Source organism: Polyodon spathula, chromosome 4, assembly GCF_017654505.1.
Source record: "Polyodon spathula isolate WHYD16114869_AA chromosome 4, ASM1765450v1, whole genome shotgun sequence".
In the NCBI taxonomy this organism is placed as follows: domain Eukaryota; kingdom Metazoa; phylum Chordata; class Actinopteri; order Acipenseriformes; family Polyodontidae; genus Polyodon; species Polyodon spathula.
Window position 1 is genome coordinate 41185837 of NC_054537.1, and position 21150 is coordinate 41206986.

General features: G+C 36.7%; 1 protein-coding gene across 1 annotated transcript in view; it reads right to left on the minus strand.

The window, feature by feature from the left end:
• LOC121314540 (bone morphogenetic protein 7-like) overlaps nt 1–21150 on the minus strand; it is a 91075-nt gene that overhangs the window by 3561 nt on the left and 66364 nt on the right. The window contains exons 3-6 of the mRNA XM_041247931.1: nt 18858–19006; nt 18236–18433; nt 10106–10182; nt 684–794 (exon numbers count right to left, since the gene is read on the minus strand). Coding sequence (XP_041103865.1) covers nt 684–794; nt 10106–10182; nt 18236–18433; nt 18858–19006 — 535 coding nt within the window. The remainder of the gene's footprint in view (nt 1–683; nt 795–10105; nt 10183–18235; nt 18434–18857; nt 19007–21150) is intronic.

Sequence of the window (21150 nt, forward strand, 5' to 3'; positions counted from 1 at the left end):
CATAAAATCTGAAACAAAAACACATTGGAAATGTGAAAAAAAACGGCAAGTTATCAAATGTGCCCAGCCAACTAAAGTGGAGATACCAAAAACACAAGCCAAGTTTCAAGAAACCATTGGGGCAACCTTGCCCAGCACAAAGCAAATAGGCTTTAAAATAGGCTTTAAATAAATCCGATGGGGGCCAAGGCCAACACAAGCTAGAAAAAACATTTGGGCACTTTAATTGGCTGGGCACTTTTGATAACTTCGCGTTTTTGTCACATCTTCAATGTGTTTTTGTTTCCGATATCACTTTTCTTTTTTCTCTTAATGGATAATAACACACACAAACTACGGGAATAGCAAAATTGTTCAACCTATATTCAAGCAATCTATTTCCGTTTGGATGGGGTAAATGTAAATAGTAGCCTAGTCTGTTGAAAGGGTTAAGATGTGAATCTTTGTTGTGTACTGGTTATGTAGTTGGAGTGAAAGTATGGTTAGTTAGGGTTCAAATCCTGCCATACTGTATTTAATTAAGAAGTTACATTTCAGAATTTTGAATACAAATGGAGACTCTTAAATTAGCAGTATATTTTATCGACTAAAACACTGAATCATTGCTAAAAATATATTCACTCCCAGGTTCCCCCAGAATTAACTAGAAACTGGAAACTGCTGCTATTTTCTATTGTGCTTACCAGTGTCTGCACAATTGCATGGTTTGTGGCATTCATGTGTGCATTGAGGGGAAATGAGCATTCTCCAAAACAATAGTTTGCTGCATATCCTTCTGGTGCAATGATCCAATCCTGTAACATAGAGGAAATTAGAATACACAAGTATTATTTAACAAGGTTATTCCATTGATTTGCATTTAGGTATCAAACGCTATTAGCATGCTGCATTTTGATAGTATTAACAAGTTTGACAGTATTAACTGTCTATAGTGTTGTCGGCGTCATGCTGAATTTTGCATTGTTTTGCGATTTGCACATGCGTCTGCATTTCATTTCATTTTCTCTGTGTGATCACTTATGCTATGATTAATGTATTAATCACCATGGCTTAAATGTGAATCGCCATTTATACGCAGAACAACTAAGATTCAATTGCTTTCAGAAGGGCTCCAAAATTAACAAGCCCGAAGTTTGTGTGCATCATAAAAGATGCCAAGGCCTTGTCTTGCTGCCTGAATATTATGAAGTAAAGCACCTCTAAGTTAAAGTAAGCAGTTGCTTTTCATATGCAAATATCTGCTAACGTCTAACATCTAATATATATATATATATATATATATATATATATATATATATATATATATATATATATATATATACACACACAGTGCCTATAGAAAGTCTACACCCCCTTGAACTTTTTTCACATTTTATTGTGTCAGTGCCTCAGAGTTTCATCATTTAAATGAGGATTTTTGTTCCACTTATCTACACATCATACTCCACACTGTTAAGGGGAAAAAAATACTCATTGAGAAAAATGAATATATTAAAAATACAAAACTGAAAGATCATAATTGGATAAGTTTCCACCCCCCTGAGTTAAGACAAGTGCCCCAGTCCCTGCCAATAAGAAACATCCCCATAACATGATGCTGCCACCACCATGCTTCATAGTAGGGATGATGTTCTTTGGGTGATGCACTGTGTTGGGTTTGTGCCAAATATAACGCTCTGCATTTAGGCCAAAAAGTTCCATTTTACTTGTCAGACCACAAAACTTTTTGCCACATCGCTACAGAATCTCCTGAGTGTTTTTTTGCATACTTCAAACACGATTCAAGGTGGGCTTTCTTGAGTAGTGGCTTCCTTCTTGCCACCCTACCATACAGGCCAGATTTGTGGAGTGCTTGGGATAGTGTTGTCACATGCACACTTTGACCAGTCTTGGACATAAAAGCCTGTTGCTCTTGCAAAGTTGCCATTGGCCTCTTGGTAGCCTCTCTGATCAGTCTCCTTCTTGCTCAGTCATTCAGTTTGGAGGGATGGCCTGATGTAGGCAGGGTCTTGGTGGTTCCATACACCTTCCAATTCTTAATAATCAGGAACTGCTGAATTTATACTGAAATCATGTGAATCACTACAATTTAACACAGGTGGAGGCCACTTAACTTGGTGTGTGATTTTCAAGGTGATTGGCTACACCTGAGCTAATTAAGGATTGCTATTACAGGGGGGGTGGACATTAATCCAACCAAGCTATTTCAGTTTTTATTTTTAAAAAGTTATAGAATATTTTGTTCACTTGGAAGTTGTGGGGTAGGATATATATATATATATATATATATATATATATATATATATATATATATATATATATATATATATATATACACACACAGTTATCCATTGTGTATCTGCCAGTCACATATCCACCTTAACCGTTTTTCTGACATGATCAAGCTCTTCAGCAATGTAACCCACATGTACAGCGTTAATGCTGTTTGTTTTGTTCTATAAACCTGTTCATTTTGCTACTGTGTAAATCAACCGATACTAATATGAGCCCTACGCATGAAGAAAGTTTTTTTGTGTAAATGCATATTGTAAATAGTGTGTATTTATTGTAATTAATCCTGGGAGAGCCTGTCTGCTGTGTGTGATTACCAGATGCGGAATCTAATCAGCAGGTAGGTGTGTTCCAGCAGGGCGTCAGGTATAAAAAGCTTCCATTTATACACCTTAGGGCTGCTGCGGCTGTGGGCTAAAGATGTGTGATATGTAAATAATTACTGTTCACCGGCGGGGTGTATCTACTTCAACATCCATCTCGATTTCCAGCCCGTCACTCAGCAGCGAATGCACGCACCCACACGGCAGACGGCTACTTTATCACAAGCATTAATGCCCTGTATCTTATTAAACAAGGGATTTAGGGAAGATCCCTAATAAAAGCTGAATCTCAAAACAATAATTGTATGAATATTCTGTGTATAATGGTATTTATTATTTCTTTATTATTGTTATTTCTTTATTTAGCAGATGCCTTTATCCAAGGTGACTTACAGAGACTAGGGTGTGTGAACTATGCATCAGCTGCAGGGTCACTTACAACAAAGTCTCACCCCAATAATTTAAAACAGGATTCATTTATCTTTTTACATATCATCCCTTATTCTGGTCCCACCACAGTTGGATATGCGACAGACTCCTCTTTTGCTTTTATTACAGCTTTCAGTATAATCGTAAATCTCAAAAAACTACTCACTTCTAAATCTTTTGTAGTCATTTTTGTATTACTTTAGTATAAATACATGTTAATTTGGATTCATATGTTGTTTTTTTCTGACTTTATGTGAACGAAAAGACACACATTTGCCCGTTTTCCCATTGGAAATAGTGATATTTTGAAATATCACTGTCCTGGTCACAAAAGCAAAGTTTGTGGGGAATAATAGCCATTTTTCTATACTTTTGAGGCATAAGCAATTAGGAATTAACACTTACTACCCAGGAACAAAAATTGTGTTACATAGTGTTATTATATATATTTTTTTAATAAACCGTACACACAAATGCCCAGGCTGTGGAAAACGACTTAATTCAGATCACATCTTAGTTATTATCCAGCGACATGAAGTGGTTAACCTGTCAGTTTTACAATGCAGCCGATCACTGCTTGTGATCCCACTATTCATAGTACACAAGTGTACACAAAGCACTTTGATATACATTGGGGGGAAAAAAACGTGTATTTTATGGTTTACACCAGGAAGAAGTTTTAAAAAGAGGCTACCATTTGCTTTTAGACACGCTTTTTGATTCTTATGAGGAAAAAGTTAAGTGCAAAGCAATGCTAAATATAATATTATTATAATTTAAGTAACTGATATAACTGTGCTACCTTAAATACATTTTTTTTTTTTTTTTTGCTACGTTTACAAGGTGTTTACCATAAAGTTTCAAGCAAACAAATCGTATCCTATTATGATCCATTTAAACACTGCAATTTATAAATGTTTACTTGTAAAAGCTGTCTGAACAGTTGTATTTTGTAGTTGTAGTTGTAGTTGTATATAATCAGGAGGTCCAAGGATTTACTTGCACTCTGGTGTCATCCTGATATCTTTTTTCACGAGGAACATCTAGCGTGTCCACAATGACACTGTGTATGTGTGTCAGAAGCTTGTGTAGAACAGTTAGTGAAAATGTCCTAAAAAAAGAAGATCTCTAAATTTTACATACTTTTTTGGTAATATCTTTTTTTATTAGTTTTCAGTTTAAGATAACAGAAAAGAAAGAAGCATAATGTTATGCAGTAATTTAAACACCCAGCAGTTGAGACAGAGACCTATGTCCAAGCTTGGGTGTTCAAGTTCTCAAAATACTCAATGAAGGGCAACCACACTGTATGAAACTTGTCTTTGGAGCCCCTTAATGTAAATGTAATGTTCTCCAACTTAAGATGTTGATGTTGATTATGACTATGAGACCAGATTTTAAGGGTGTGCTATCAAAAAGATGTCAAACACAGGTCTCTAGTAGTTTTTTCTCCAGAAACAGCTGAGAAAACCTTTCAATGGCAGAGTGAGACCGATAGGAGCCGAGAGAAGACAAAAAAATAAGAAAAAAAAGGGCAGATCTGAGCAATACACAGAGGCCCTGCACCACAGAAATAACATGGACACAATCAAAGGAGACAGCTGCTTCTGTATCCAGCGCACAAAGAATATCACAGACATTTGCTGAGCTTTTTGAGAAGTTATAATAATAAAATAATGACTTGGATCGCATTATTGAGGAGTTTGGTGATAAAACAAGTGATCAGGAGAGGATTTATCAGTATTCACGACTATGAAGAGGTATGTGAAAAATACAGTGGGGCTTGGCTGGAGATGCAGTACTGAGTGTCATTTTGCTATGCAGTTCCTTTTAAACCTGTTTTACTCTGAAATAAACAGCGTGTGTAAAATAAACAGTGCATGTGAAAATAAATTGGACCTGACCCACATGACAAGTGATGAATAAATGGACTGCTAAGGGTTAAAGCGGGAGGAAAAAGTGGGAATAACTGATATGCCCAAGTACTTCAAACTACCAAAAACCTTCTTAAAGGGGAAGAGTGTAGAGGGTAGATGTAAAGCCACTGTATTAATAGGGAATAATTCACTTTTATGTAAGTTCAGTTTGTAACCAGAGTCTCCCAAATTGGTCCAAAATTGACAAAACATGTGGAAGGCAGGAGATTGGGTTTGTCAACCTAACGTATTGGAAGACATCGTAAACTCTTACAATACTACTATGCATAACATTCTTGACAGTTTAGCACCAGAGAAAACACGCATAGTCTCATATACTCGCTGCTCCCCCTGGTATAATGATCAGTTATGTTCTGTTTCTGACATGATCAAGCTCTTCAGCAATGTAACCCACGTGTACAGAGTTAATGCAAAATCGCTACAGCAAAGTGAAAGCGAGTTGTGCGAATTGAAAGTTTTTTTGTTCTGTAAACCTGCTACTGTGTAAATCACCCGACACTAATGTAAGTGTATACAGCACGATGGCAGTGCAGGAGCCCTGCGCATGAAGAAAGTTTTTTTTGGTGTAAACGCAGACTTTGCTGAGGTTACACCATCATGCCTGACGAAAATCATGTCTAAAATGAATCCTACAACCAGCTCTCTGGATCCTATTCCAACATCTATTATTGTTGCTAATTGCTAAAAAAAGCCTACCTTAGACCCAGAGATATTATGTAATTATAGGCCTATATCTAATCTGTCGTACAGTGGCCAACCAATTATCAAATCACCTATTGCAACATAATCTGTATGACGCCCTTCAATCTGGATTTTGATCACTGCACAGTACAGAAACAGCTCTTGTAAAGGTGATAAATGATCTGTTCATTGTTGCAGATTCTGGAGCCTTATCTATCTTGGTACTCCTTGACCTTAGTGCCGCATTTGACACAGTCAACCATGATATTCTTATTAGGCGCCTAGAGACCTCTACTGGTATCTCTGGTACTGCTCTGTGCTGGTTTAAGTCTTATCTGTCAGACAGGAAGCAATCTGTCTCGCTGTGGGCATACTCATCCCTTTCCAGTCTGGTTTCCACAGGTGTCCCACAGGGCTCTATTCTAGGGCCTCTGTTATTTAATATCTATATGCTGCCACTTGGCCAGATAATCCGGCACCATGGAGTTAGTTTTCATTCTTATGCAGATGACACACAGATTTATCTTCAAACTAAATCTAATACCTCAATAGCTGTTTCTGTACTCTCACACTGTTTGATGGAAATCAAATTATGGATGCAAGAAAATCACACTGTTTCATGGAAATCAAACTATGGATGCAAGAAAATTTTCTGTAGTTAAATTGCAATAAGACAGAGGTTATGCTGCTGGGTTCTCTGCGTCAGTTGAGTAATGTGGGGAACTTCAGCTTGGCTATTGATGAGCTTGAAATTAGAGCGAGTTCTGAAATGAGAAATCTCTATTATTTTTGATCCTTGCCTAACTTTCGAAGCTCATGCTCAGAATGTTACAAAGGTGTCTTTTTTCCATTTGTGTAACACAGCCCGCTTAAGATCTGTTCTCTCTCTACCTGAAGCAAAGAGACTCGTGCATGCCTTTGTCTCCTCCCGACTCGACTATTGTAATGCATTATTTGCTGGCGCCTCTAAACGTGTTATTAATAGGCTACAATATATTCAGAACTCGGCTGCTCAAGTCCTAACAAGGTCTAAATCTTTTTAACATATTACACCTGTCCTGGCATCTCTGCATTGGCTTCCTGTTAAGTTCAGGATTGAGTTTAAATTACTATAAGACCTTGAATGGTTTGGCTCCTAGCTATATCTCTGATTTGTTAACTGTATATTCTTCTGTCCTAAACCTGAGATCTGCAGATGCTGCACTCTTAACAGTGCCAAAATCTAGGCTTCGTCTATGGGAGTTAGGGCCTTCAGTTGCTATGCACCCAAGCTGTGGAATGCTTTCCCACAGAAAATAAGATTCAAATACTGTTGATGTTTTTAAAAAACAACTTAAAACACATTTTTTAAAATGGCATTGAGTCTGTGTAGGGCTGGCTGTTTATGTGTTGTACAGTACTGGTGTGGTGTGTCCTCGGTTTCTGGGCTAAACTATTTTGTGTCCTTGTTTTAATGTGTAACCTGCTTTGTGTCCATTATTAATATCATTGTGTGTTCTTTTAAACTGTAAAGTGCTTTGAGATGCGTTGTATGAATTGCGCTATAAAAAATAAAGATTATTATTATTATTATTATTATTATTATTATTATTATTATTATTATTATTATTATTATTATTATTATTATTTGTGATATATAGGAGGCCATCTGCATATAAAGAAACTTTGTGCTCTTGATCTCCTTTTGATTCTCTCAAATCCTTGTGAGTGACACAGAGAGATAGACAGAGGTTCAATAGCAACAGCAAATGTAATGGGGAAAGGGAGCAGCCTTGTCTTTTTCCCCATTGGAGTGAGAAGTACTCAGACTGTATATTGTTAATACAGACAGAAGCCAATGGAGAGGCATAAAACAGCTTGATCCATGAAATAAAATTAGGGCAAAAGCCAAATTTGTCAAGTGTGGCAAAAAAATAATTTCATTCAGCACAGTCAAATACCTTTTCCTCATCAAGAGATACAAGGACCTCTGGGGGAAATTTAGTTGTGGAAGTGTAAATAATATTAAATTGAAGAACTATTAATAGTAAATTGAAGAAATAGTTTCTTCCCTATATAAAGCCAGTTTGATCCAATGAAATTAAGGAGGGACAAACCTATTCAAGATGCTGGACCAGAGCCTTAGAGAGGGTTTTAAAATCAGCATTGAGGAGAGAGATCAGACTATATGATCCACAGTGGAGGGGGTCCTTGTCTTTCTTTAACAGGAAAGATATAGAAGCTTGAGAAAATGTAAGAGGGAGGAGCCCTGAGGAGAATAATTCCTTGAAAACAGTAGAAAGCAGCGGGGAAAGTGAAACAGATAATTTTTTGTAAAATTCGACAGGTAATCTATCCAGAAGAACTTGGCCAGAATCAACTGATTATTAAAAAGAGATTACTTGTCACTATCACAAAAGTTCCATTAGAGTCAGCCATGACTTGATTAACAGTAAAAAAAGGATATCTTTATGAATCAATATTGCTTCCCCTCTGGATTTGGAATGAAATTTAGAGTGGAACAGCTGCCCCTCCCACACCCTACAAATTCAGAATTGATCAGTAGTGCGAAAGTGAGTTTCTTGGAGGAAAGCTATTCTTACTTTAAGATGTAAAAGATGGCTTAGTACTTTATTTCTTTTAACTGGGTGGTTAAGCCCTTTAACATTCCAGATGATAAAGTTAAAAGGGCTCTCGCCCACCAAAACTTGTATTGTATTCACTTGTATTCACTGATAGGGGTAAAAATAAATACTGTACATAGTTCAATGCTAACTTATGTGGTATGCATTAACTACAGCCTTTATGTTTTTACTGAAATTTTTCTTTGAACTACTGGACAAAAACTAAACAAAAACAACAATTATTCTTATTGGCTTTATTGACCACAAACAATATAAATAAGGGCTAACTGATCTTAAGAATCTCTTTGGCTGATCATCTAGAAAACCTGATAGGCCCAGTAAAGTGCTTGAAGTGTTTTTTTTGTTTGTTTGTTTAGCTGATTCTAGTTAATTCTAAAAATAGTCAGTATGATTCACTGCTAAATACTTTATAACATGTAATATTTTTGCAGTGCAATATATCTTGTTTTGTTACATTCTGCATTTTATTTACAGCAAATGTACCACTGTATACAAATGATATGCAGTGAGATACATTTTAGTTGATGCATTTTAATTTAGCATATCTTGGTTCATAAAAAAAAAAAATAAACCTATGGTTTAACCGTATCTAGTGTTACTACTTTGATGCACAGGACATCATCCTCAAAAATATGTAAATGAGTGCACATTATACTCTGAAAATTACGGTAATTCATACAGCTATGAAGATTTACAGTGAAACTATAAATTGTTTCCTCACTGTTGCAATAACCTGAAGTCACTCTTACAGAAAACACTTTTGGGATACCATTATAATGATAATGTCTTAGCCAGAAGACAAAATGTATTTGGAACATGTTTTGCACACTGGTATTGAGAAAATGCATGATACAGCAATGGAGTATCAATACCATTGTGCAATCGTTCACACCATTGCGATATAACTGGTGTGTCAAAATATTAAAATGTTACAACTGCTGTATTTTTCATCTTATTTAATTAAACAGGGTCAACAACAATAATGTTTCAGTGCAGCCTCAAAGCATTTATTAAATAAGAAAAACCTTTTTACTGGCCATGTGGTTCTTCCCACAGGCTGTTAGAAGCAATGGCATCACATATACACTTGGAAGCTTCTTGTATTCTGAGTGGGTATTACTCTTTCAACTGGTTTCAAAGACCCCAATAACAGATCCTGACAGATTCTGGATTGCCTGTACCTAAATTAGGTAGTCCAAGATTAGTGCTAAACGGGGTCTGTGAAATCAGCCCTTTGAGTTTGTAGAACCTCAGATCTTAGAGTAAATGAAGCCCACCAAAAGAAAATGCATTGTTTGCAATCCTTTAAAACACACATGCGGCTTTACAATACACTCTATATTGCATTCGGGGTGGAACTTGCTGTAGTGGTTCAGCCTATTGTTAGTCACATGCTTCATTTTAATCCTCAAAAAAATCCCTTTTACTACTCAGATAAGTTCTGGTTCTCCTGTGAAAGTTCAAGTAAGATGAAGGAATTAGTGAAACAATATACCATCGAATTAAAATAAATATTTGTACTAAAATGAGCACATAACTGGGTGTGTTTTAACTCAAAGGGAACTTGAATGCCTTAGAAATTGTTATTCTGTAGTTTCTGTATGGTAGCTCCTCAATTTGAGCACTTAAAGGAAGAAGAAATTATAGCAGTCAATATGTACAGACATCTGTCCAAATAATCAGTAAACAGGCCACCACAATTGTTATAAGTTCCCAAAACACCTCTTTTCAACATGTTTTCAAGGAATGTTTCCTTTTTCCTTGGTGTGTTTTTAATGACATTAGTTCAAACCCAAACTCAATGCAATTGTATCCTTACCTGCCACCCAAGTTGTCCAAAACTGACATACAACTCATGCTTTTTACAAGCTGTCTTCTGGTCACTACTATTGTAATCTGTCAGAGAAAAAAACAGACATCGTGATGATATATACAGAATAGCAGCTACTTCAGTACAAAATGACAACACATTTTCTTACATATACTCTTAGAAATCTCTTATTCTGCATGCCTTACCTTCAAGTAACCTGTTACACTTGTATTTCACCTGGAGAGTCAAATGCATTGTGATCAACCAACCAGCTGGTTCGTCTAATGACTGACAAGCTTTGAGCCCTAAGACACTGCTGAACTAAATGATCTAGGAAGTGTGTATGTGACTGCCTGACACTATATACAATGAGAGCTTCTTTTAACCTAGTATGCTACCAGATAATATGTTTTAAAATAAAAAATACATGCTTGCTATAACATAATTCTTTCAAAACTGTATAGATGTTCATTATCTATAACATTTTCAATAAGGATAATTATCTGCAGCCTGCAAACAGGAGTCAAAATACTAAAATTATGTTTTCTGTCTGTCTGTCCGTCTTTCACACTCCAACTCACAAACTAAGTAGGCTATGGAGGATATTGTCAAACATATAGATTAAGGCATATACAGTGATTGTGGGAAACCTTTGACATTTGACCTCCAACTCAGCTCACAGAATACCAAGCCGATTCTCTGTTTCCGAGGTTCTCACGATAGGAGTAGAACCGATGATAAAATTAAAGAGTAAGTTACGATTTTGGTTACTATTTTGTTTGAAATAAATCTGTGAATTTCAAGTAGATCAGTATAGCCCTGTCTTCGCCTTTCTTAAAGTTACCATTGACCAAGAACCAAAACCACTTTTCCAATAATGGCCTGCAGGGATTCACATATTGGATATGAGTTAATTTTGAAAACACTTGTATTGTATTTATATTTGGTATATGTTGGGAGGGGCTCTATTTCATATATTTACCAAAATATAACCACATTCTGAATTTGGTTTCTGTAGATTTGTGAGATCAAATGTTGTAATTACTCTTTGCAACCACCAGAGGCCCTCATATAATACGATAACCTACTTTACTAAAATGGAACTAAGATTACAAAACTGCAAGAAAAAGGAATGGCCACTTTTAAGGGTTTTGTTGTAAGTTAATTCATTATTTTCTGATCTGACTTTTCTGTACAGTACTTTCAATATGTGGGACCTGTTTTTCTGGTTAACGTGCAAAATATATTATTTAAATCCAGGTATTTGTTTTTCGTTGATTGTTTATACTGTATATTTGTCTACCTAATATGCATAATAATTCAAGGACAGTTGTAACATTTTGAGACCTGTAGTCTTTATTATTATTATTATAATACATGGTGAGCAACAACTTTCCTATAAATGTTGGTGTTTTACAGTTTTACTACACATGGTGGTGGTGTGAGGCCTAATATAATAAGATTAGGTGATGGCATGACAACGGTGTACAAAGTTGATGATAAAATGTCTAACCTTAAATTGTAGAAAAGCAGAATAACGCGAGTGCGCTTGGAAAAACAATAAGTGACAAACATTTTGTAAGGAATTACCTTAGCCACATGCCCTGCGTGGGATGTTAGGCCTTCTAGAGCGATGGCCCTCAGAAAGCAGATGCTCTTTAGTGATAAGGAAAACATCCCACTGCACCCTCCAAAAAACCCAAGCACATTTTCGACTCTGATTCTTAGTAATAATACATGTAGGTTTCATGCAACCCCTCCGTGCTTGACATTAATATATGGGGATATATTAATATATATATATATATATATATATATATATATATATATATATATATATATATATATATATATATATATATATATATATATATATACGATATATATATAATATATATATACCTAATATATTATGAGCCTCCTCTATATATTTTGGGTTGCATTTGACTATAATTGTTCACTTACTTTGTGCTTATTACACAATTATAAGGACCCTCGGTCTGTGCCAGCACTGGTTTTAATACAAGTTAATGGCTGCAGATACCAAAATTATTTTATGTGCTACATAACAATAGAATCACACTTGCAGGGTACTTTTAGTAAAGCACTGCAAGCAAAAGGATAGGAAATACATAGCAAGTGGTATAACATCATGATTTTGTAGTTTGTAGTTTAAATTCATTAATATCATATGATCTGATTTCTATAAGTTTGAAATACTGAGTAATCCTTCAATAACATACTTGGTATTACATAAATCAATAACAGTATATTTGTGCAAAGGATAGACAGTTTAATCATATCTGCATATAGTCTAAAAAGTTCTCAGTCCAAACGCATGCTGTTCAAAATAATCTCAATAATTTAAAATCAAAGAAAAGATTAAGCAAATCAGACAACCACCATTTGCATTAAATGTTATGCATAACTGTTATAATGTTCACATATCTGGCTGACAATGTCTTCTGCTCTTTTTATTATTGCTTTAATAATTATTAGCCACATTTTTTTTTTAATTGAAATTGGAGGCTGGGAAGGTTTTTTGCCATTCTTTTTTTTTTTAATTGTTCGTGATTTAGAATGGAAATCTCAAAAGCCATTACCAGGATCAAGGTGGTTATACTATCTTCTTCACAAATCCACAACTTAGCTGTGGTTTAGAGGCATTTCTGAGTAAACCTTTGATTCACTCAGCTTCTCACAGCAGTCAGTATGAAAGCTGTGACACGACAGACTGGTGTTCTGGGACACGAGGGACAGTGTCAGTCGTCTGCCCTGCTAAATACAAAGACATATTGGTTTCATGTGTTTCCTTGTTCTCTTTTGCTTTTTCCTGTTAGATTATGAGTGGGATATGCCCTGTATTCTGCAAGCGGATCATTTTGCAAGGAAAGTGCAGCTGTGCAGTAAACCCGGGAACTCCTGCTGCTGATCCTGCAAGGGCTCTGTTTCAGCTGAAGCCCTTGCCCATCTTATGTTTCCTCCCTCTCTTCTAAAGCAGCCCTCTGGCTTTGGACGGATAAATATTTACAGAGATAAATCCTTTAGCAAAGTGTTGGAGTGGTCCCAAGTCGCCAATTCAGTGAGTTTCCTCAGCATCATTAAACAAAGCTGCAACTGAAGTGACCTGGAGGTTTCTGCAAAAACTCTCTCTGAAATGGCTTGTTCTCTCCCACTTCAACTTCGCAGACCTGACCGTCTCAACCAGGTGTAAACTCCTTGAGGGCATTGTGACCTGTGAAACAGTACAATGGGCTGCCTGGGTCAGGATGGGAAGGGAGAAATGTGTGAGCACCCCTTTTCCGAGCAGCTCTGTGGCCCACCACTCCTTGATAAATGGAGAAATAAATGAGTCCCTCTCTGACAAGGTTTGAGCAAATATCAAACAGAGACGGGGGGGTTGTGTTTACCAAGGTCAACATGTTTTATGAGCACTCATGCACAGCACCCACAGTTTCCATACCAACCTGACACAGACATTTACTGCTGTCCATGGGCGTCCTTATTGAACGTGTTATAGCTGTTGGTGGTGTTTTATATCCCTATAAAATGAAGAATTTTGATCAATGACTCTCTCTCTGTCCCATAAAATGCTGTATTTATGCATAACTGCATATTCCCCCACCATTTTACAATGGTTACTGTCACTCTTTGTGTCTCTCAGTGTTGCTGCTCCAAAATTGAGTTATCATTGTCCTTTGCCTTTTCTTTGAGCTTGTCTGCAAGCCAACGCATGTGGATTCTGGAATTAAGTTATTTTAAAGAAAATGCAGTAGAACATGTCATATCTGATTTAACTGATTCCTGGGGTCCATTTAAAAATATCCTATCTCAGGAGTTGTTATACTACATTGTAGTTTCTTTATAATGTTGGGGTACTATAAATTAACAATGTCAGGTACTTCAGTGTGTCTAAAACACCAAAGTACGGTACTGCACACATACTATATAAAGAACAAAGCACTGTAATACAGTATGTGGCAATTTTTCAAAACAGCATTCCAAAAATATTTCCTGTTGTGCTTTCTCAGTCTATGCTAAACAGTGCTTGTCAAACCATGACAGAAAAAAAATAAACAAAACTTGCACACAAACACCAACTGGCTTTGAAGGTGGGCAAATAAATCTTGTTTTAGCTTTTTAATGGTAATAATTATATGAATCCCTGGCTTTCTTTTCTTTTAGTGAAAATGGGCAGTTTGTTTTACATTTAGATGACGGCATGTGAAAAGTGAAACTGAATTTCCAATCTCTTTTTTCTTTGATGTCTGTAATGTAATCCATTCTGTCCTGCTAAGAGCTGAATTTACTGATTTAGACCTATATTAAAATAATCATTGATCAGTTCCCATCTGTACCCTTCAGTTGGTAGCAGCATGTGTAAATGACACATAGCAGAGATCCATCGGTTAATAGAAGGTACCATATCTTACAGGATCGGAAATGGCAGGTTCTACCGTCAATGGCAAACATTTAGAATATATTTAAAAAAAAAAAAAAAAAAAGTATTTATTTTTTTTAAATGAAACATTTTGAATTGTTTTTTTGCAGCAAGGACTCACAAAAGCAAAAGTGTCACCTCCGTTCCTTCAACAGGAAGCGCAGCAAAGGAAACGAGTGCGAAAGGCATTCGACAATTTATTATTAAAACTATATTTTATTTTTAGTCAATTCACTTTTAATTGGGAGCCCAATTAAAGTAAAAAAAAAAACTGTATTGTGTGATTTCACTGAGTGGAAATACCAGATCAACAATAAACAATCTCCCTGCTGTACTTCTTGATTGTAAAATTGTATGCCATGCATTAACTTCTAAGTTAATTGTGATTCAATGTAGATTATTCAATTTGAAAAAATGAAAACAGTGTACTTCAAATGCACTTCCAGCAATGGCTTGACGCAGGTATATAACAAGTGACATACTCAGCCTGCCTAGACGTCACAGAGACGTTATTCAGTGTAGGAACCTGTGGTGTAGCTAGCTGGTCGTCACCAGTTAAAAGCCAGGAACTCTTGTTAATTTAAATATGTGTGTCACTGGAGTTTATCTCCGTCTTTCATCACAGAGGTTATTAAACCTCTTCTTGAAAGTTGCAATGTCTACTTATACTAACAAAAGAGCATTTAAAAAAGGATGAAAAAACACAGCTGTACAATTCTGTGGCATTATTCTCTCAGCAATAATGTTAAGTGGGACATTCCTTTACCAGACGGTTAATGACTGGCTACAGTAATAACAGGGCCTGGGGGAGAGGCAAAACTGTTGCATTGTACTCCTGGTGTGAAACAAACCCTGCATTATGTTGAAAGTTTTTTTAAGATATAACATTTTTTCACTCAAGTATTCTTCAGGAACTGGTGTACAAATCCACAAAGTACGCTGTGAGACAGTTTGCTAGTTTTTTTTTTTTTTTTTTTTAATATGAACTGAATTCATCGTGAATAAAGGACAATGAGAAAGTATGATCATAAGGGTGGCCTATGCACTTTACAATGAATCCCCGTGCTGTTCTCTTGAGGCTAGGTTTGGGTGAAGTTTTGTCAGGGGAATGAGAATTATTCCTTGTTACAAAGTGTTGCTGTTCTCTCGTAATAAATGAATAGGATTATCAATTGAAAAAAACTGGGGACACGTTAAGGCGTTTTTAAGAGAGACCAGGTCAAGCAACTTGTGTGAGGCAGCAGCACTAAGTTACATCAACATATAAGCACCCTGTACATCCTGTGTACTTTCAAAACCTCATATCTCAAAAACCACTTGAAATACAGACTTTATAATATAAACAAGCTGGTAACACGGCAGGTAACCCTGACACCCAACAGGACTGCCATTACTGACTTTTTCTGCTACAATACATTAAATTGAAACACGCATTGTAGTTTATAGCTTGTACTTTGGGTTGAAGGTTAGTCTGCTGAATTTACTGTTTTTGAGGTAGTGCTTTATAATTCTTCTTGTGTACAGGTATTATACTTATCACTTCAGTGTGTGTGTTTATATGTGTGTGTGTGTGTGTGTGTGTATATATATATATATATATATATATATATATATATATATATATATATATATATATATATATATTTTATTTTTTATTTTCGTTTAAGGAATGAGAATGCTTGTAATATATAGAAGACCACAGCAACCTTTGGATAAGCAGCCATTCATGAATCAGATCCAGGTGTTTTTTTAAAAAAAATCAACTAAAGCATGAAAAATTAACACGGTGGTCTTCATCAGAGCCAAAAAGCAAAGTAGAACCATATTCCAAACAATAGTGTATTGTACATTGTGTTACATGCAACTACAAGGCTGCCAATCACAATTCTACTGTTGGTTTGAAACCCAGTTACATAAACTGGCATACAATTTGGAAACTTGTGGCATATTATCAGAACCATCTGTCCTACAATAAGTTCAACCCTTATACAGTTCTTATGACTATGAAGGGACCTCTGTCACAAAATCTTGGAACTTCCTCAGCTATGTCTAAATATTTAAAATATGGATTTTTCAGTCAGGAAGGTTGAGAGAATACATGTTTGAGATATGCACGTCCATTGCAAAGAAAAGTAAAACAATCTGTTATTCTCAACATGTCGAGTGCAAAATATCCTTATTTGGAAAAATACCCTCTTGCCCAGAAAACTGAAATATTGAGAAACACATGAAACTCCAATTTCAAACCACGATTGTAAGCAAAGTATTTTAGGAAAGTTAATCTAAAACAATCTATGAAAAGTTCCAGCCTACAAGACCAATTACAAGGAATTAAGCTACAACACTGTTAATGAAAAAAACACAAGCCTTGTGGCCACAATTTCCACTGGTTTTGTTCAGGAGGAAACCAATCCTCTGTGTTTCAAATACGATTGTTGCAGGGCAAAAGCCCGGCTTGTGTAAATAATATGTGTGGGAATTAAGGCTGGCAGGGATGGTGTTAATTCTGCCTCTGCCAACAATCACACATGTGGCCATTCTTCAATTAGGTAACTCAGTGCTAACTGGGGAGTGGCCACCTGTATATATGGGAGAGAAAAAGCATTTGTTTGTTGGAGGTGTTTGAGACGGAGATTAAGATGTGTTTGAGATGGAGATTATGATGTGTTTGAGACGGAGATTATGATGTGTTTGAGACGGAGATTATGATGTGTTTGAGATGGAGATTATGATGTGTTTGAGATGGAGATTAGGATGTGTTTGAGACGGAGATCAGGATGTGTTTGAAATGGAGATTAGGATGTGTTTGAAACGAAGATTAGGATGTGTTTGAGATGGAGATTAGGATGTGTTTGAGAAGCAGATTAGGATGTGTTTGAGAAGCAGATTAGGATATGTTTGAGAAGCAGATTAGGATGTGTTTGGTAAAGAGATTAATTTGTGTTTGAGTAGGAGATTCAGATGTGTTTGAGAAGGAGATTCAGATGTGCTTGAACTGTGGGTTGTTTGTGTTTTAAATCCAGTGAAGGTCTAGTGAAGGCTCTGCCCAGCCTGGACAATAATTATTTGTGAACAAAGATTATTGTGTTTTGTTTGAACCTTTATTTTGGCCCCTGTTTGTTTCTATTTTTGTTGATAAATGTGCGCAACAGAGCTTCACTGTAGCTTCTGTCTCTGAGTCTAATTCCTGCCATTGACATTGTGGGCCTTGACGCCACCCTGCCACAATGATGCAGAAGAGCAAGAGTCCAGTTAGTGCAAGGCAGTACAATTAAAAGACACATTTTAAAGTAATCTGTACAGATGTCCCTGTAACCATTGGAAATATCATAAATCTTTACCTTGTCAGATGCATGTGGCACCCCTACTTTAACTGGTCTTAGTATGTTCAGCCCTATGACTTAAAGTGCAAACTACCATGTTAATTTCCAGGGGGCAGGGTGGCTCACCTAACTTGGACCTAAGTCTAATTTTAGTGGGAAAAGTTCCATACATACTGCTGGGGGAAAGGTCTGTGGCCTATTGCACAATGAGCTTAACCTGGAAAATTTGTACATTATTAGAAACATCTGTCCTACAATGCATTCAACCTTCAGTATATAACATATTGATATTTGCTGTCGCTGTATCCCAGTATTAGGGAGCAGGACAGTATATGTGAGATATTAAAGGTTTGCCAGCTCAGTGATTTTAGTTACCTGACACGTTTGGGTTCCTGTGCATGTTCTGCGGCTGAGTGGACCTGTTGCGGCTCTGCTGCTTGTGCTTATTAGGTGCCGAGCGGGTGGTCCGGATGTGAACCTTGGTCACCTTGAAGAATGCCACCATGAAAGGTTGTTTGTCGTGAGGGCCGTCTCGCCCAATCAAACCTGCCTCCTTAGGGTTAATGCTGTTGCCTTTTCATATAAAAGGAAAATAACAAGTGGCAAACAATGAGGGTCTGATTCGCATAGTGACGCTCATGCACTCGATTCCAGTGGTTTGTGTGTGCACATCTCAAAACACAAAAAATGTGTTCTTACAACATATTAATGAACACTGGGTGACTGCTACTGAAGACGCAACAAACATAAACCACTGACAGCTTTAAGTAAGATAGAAAACAAATCTGGAGCAGCTATTCTCCTACTGTACCTAGTTTAAAACACTAATGATGGCAAAAAGATTTCAATATTGTACAACAATTTTCTAATCGTATGCCATTGTTTCCTAAAGTGACCTTAAGTTTTATGATAACATTCATTATTTTCTGACTGGAACATTTCAATATAATGATAATTAACTTAGGGTGACATTAACTGGAGTGCATCTTAAATTTACCATTGCTGGTCTCCACACTGAGTTGAAGGCCTAAATTGTGTGTGGGGCTCATCACCCAAAGGTTACTGGTGGCAGTGATATCAAACTCCAGCCAACCCTCCTTCGTAGCCCACAGTGTCCGTGTGTCCAGCAGGAACAGACCTGTCTCTCTGTAAAAGTGAGATACCTATTAAAATCCCCTTTTCTGAGAACTCCACAGAAATAGGGGTTGTAGACTGGTCAGTCAGTAAACATTTAGAAATCCCTTTAAAAGAATGTTTTAGCAATCACACCCTTGATTGAACTGTTACTGAAGACTGAGCTGTTAAATAACCAGCACAGACACATACAGAGTGAAATGCATTGTGAAACTTTTATAGGAGGGGGGAGTGTAAAATAAAATAAAAGACTGGTGAACATTGGTGCAAAATCAATACAGCTATGATTCTTAAAATGCAGAGTGTGACAGAGACAGACAGGCAGTTAAATAGTTGTTATAGCTGAAGATGCAGACCTGAAACAGCAGCGCAGAGTTTCTTTTTAAAACGTTACATTGGAACCAAACAAATACACAACTTCTGACCTCTCTGTAGTCATAAGAACATAAGAACATAAGAAAGTTTACAAACGAGAGGAGGCCATTCGGCCCATCTTGCTCGTTTGGTTGTTAGTAGCTTATTGATCCCAAAATCTCATCAAGCAGCTTCTTGAAGGATCCCAGGGTGTCAGCTTCAACAACATTACTGGGGAGTTGATTCCAGACCCTCACAATTCTCTGTGTAAAAAAGTGTCTCCTATTTTCTGTTCTGAATGCCCCTTTTTCTAAACTCCATTTGTGACCCCTGGTCCTTGTTTCTTTTTTCAGGCTGAAAAAGTCCCTTGCGTCGACACTGTCAATACCTTTTAGAATTTTGAATGCTTGAATTAGGTCGCCACGTAGTCTTCTTTGTTCAAGACTGAACAGATTCAATTCTTTTAGCCTGTCTGCATATGACATGCCTTTTAAGCCCGGAATAATTCTGGTCGCTCTTCTTTGCACTCTTTCTAGAGCAGCAATATCTTTTTTATAGCGAGGTGACCAGAACTGCACACAATATTCAAGATGAGGTCTTACAAGTGCATTGTACAGTTTTAACATTACTTCCCTTGATTTAAATTCAACACTTTTCACAATGTATCCGAGTATCTTGTTAGCCTTTTTTATAGCTTCCCCACATTGCCTAGATGAAGACATTTCTGAGTCAACAAAAACTCCTAGGTCTTTTTCATAGATTCCTTCTCCAATTTCAATATCTCCCATATGATATTTATAATGTACATTTTTATTTCCTGCGTGCAGTACCTTACACTTTTCTCTATTAAATGTCATTTGCCATGTATCTGCCCAGTTCTGAATCTTGTCTAGATCATTTTGAATGACCTTTGCTGCTGCAACAGTGTTTGCCACTCCTCCTACTTTTGTGTCGTCTGCAAATTTAACAAGTTTGCTTACTATACCAGAATCTAAATCATTAATGTAGATTAGGAATAGCAGAGGACCTAATACTGATCCCTGTGGTACACCGCTGGTTACCACACTCCATTCTGAGGTTTTTCCTCTAATCAGTACTTTCTGTTTTCTACATGTTAACCACTCCCTAATCCATGTACATGTGTTTCCTTGAATCCCAACTGCGTTCAGTTTGAGAATTAATCTTTTGTGCGGGACTTTGTCAAAAGCTTTCTGGAAATCTAAATAAACCATGTCATATGCTTTGCAATTATCCATTATCGATGTTGCATCCTCAAAAAAATCAAGCAAGTTAGTTAGGCACGATCTCCCTTTCCTAAAACCATGTTGACTGTCTCCCAGTACCCTGTTACCATATAGGTAATTTTCCATTTTGGATCTTATTATAGTTTCCATAAGTTTGCATATAATAGAAGTCAGGCTTACTGGTCTGTAGTTACCTGGTTCAGTTTTGTTTCCCTTTTTGTGGATCGGTATTACGTTTGCAATTTTCCAGTCTGTCGGTACCACCCCTGTGTCAAGAGACTGCTGCATGATCTTGGTTAGCGGTTTGTAAATTACTTCTTTCATTTCTTTGAGTACTACTGGGAGGATCTCATCCGGCCCAGGGGATTTGTTTATTTTAAGAGCTCCTAGTCCCTTTAACACTTCTGCCTCAGTTATGCTAAAGTTATTTAAAACTGGATAGGAACTGGATGACATGTGGGGCATGTTGTCAGTATCTTCCTTTGTAAAAACTTGTGAAAAGTAATCATTTAACATATTTGCTATTTTTTTTTCTTCCTCTATGATTTTGCCATTTGT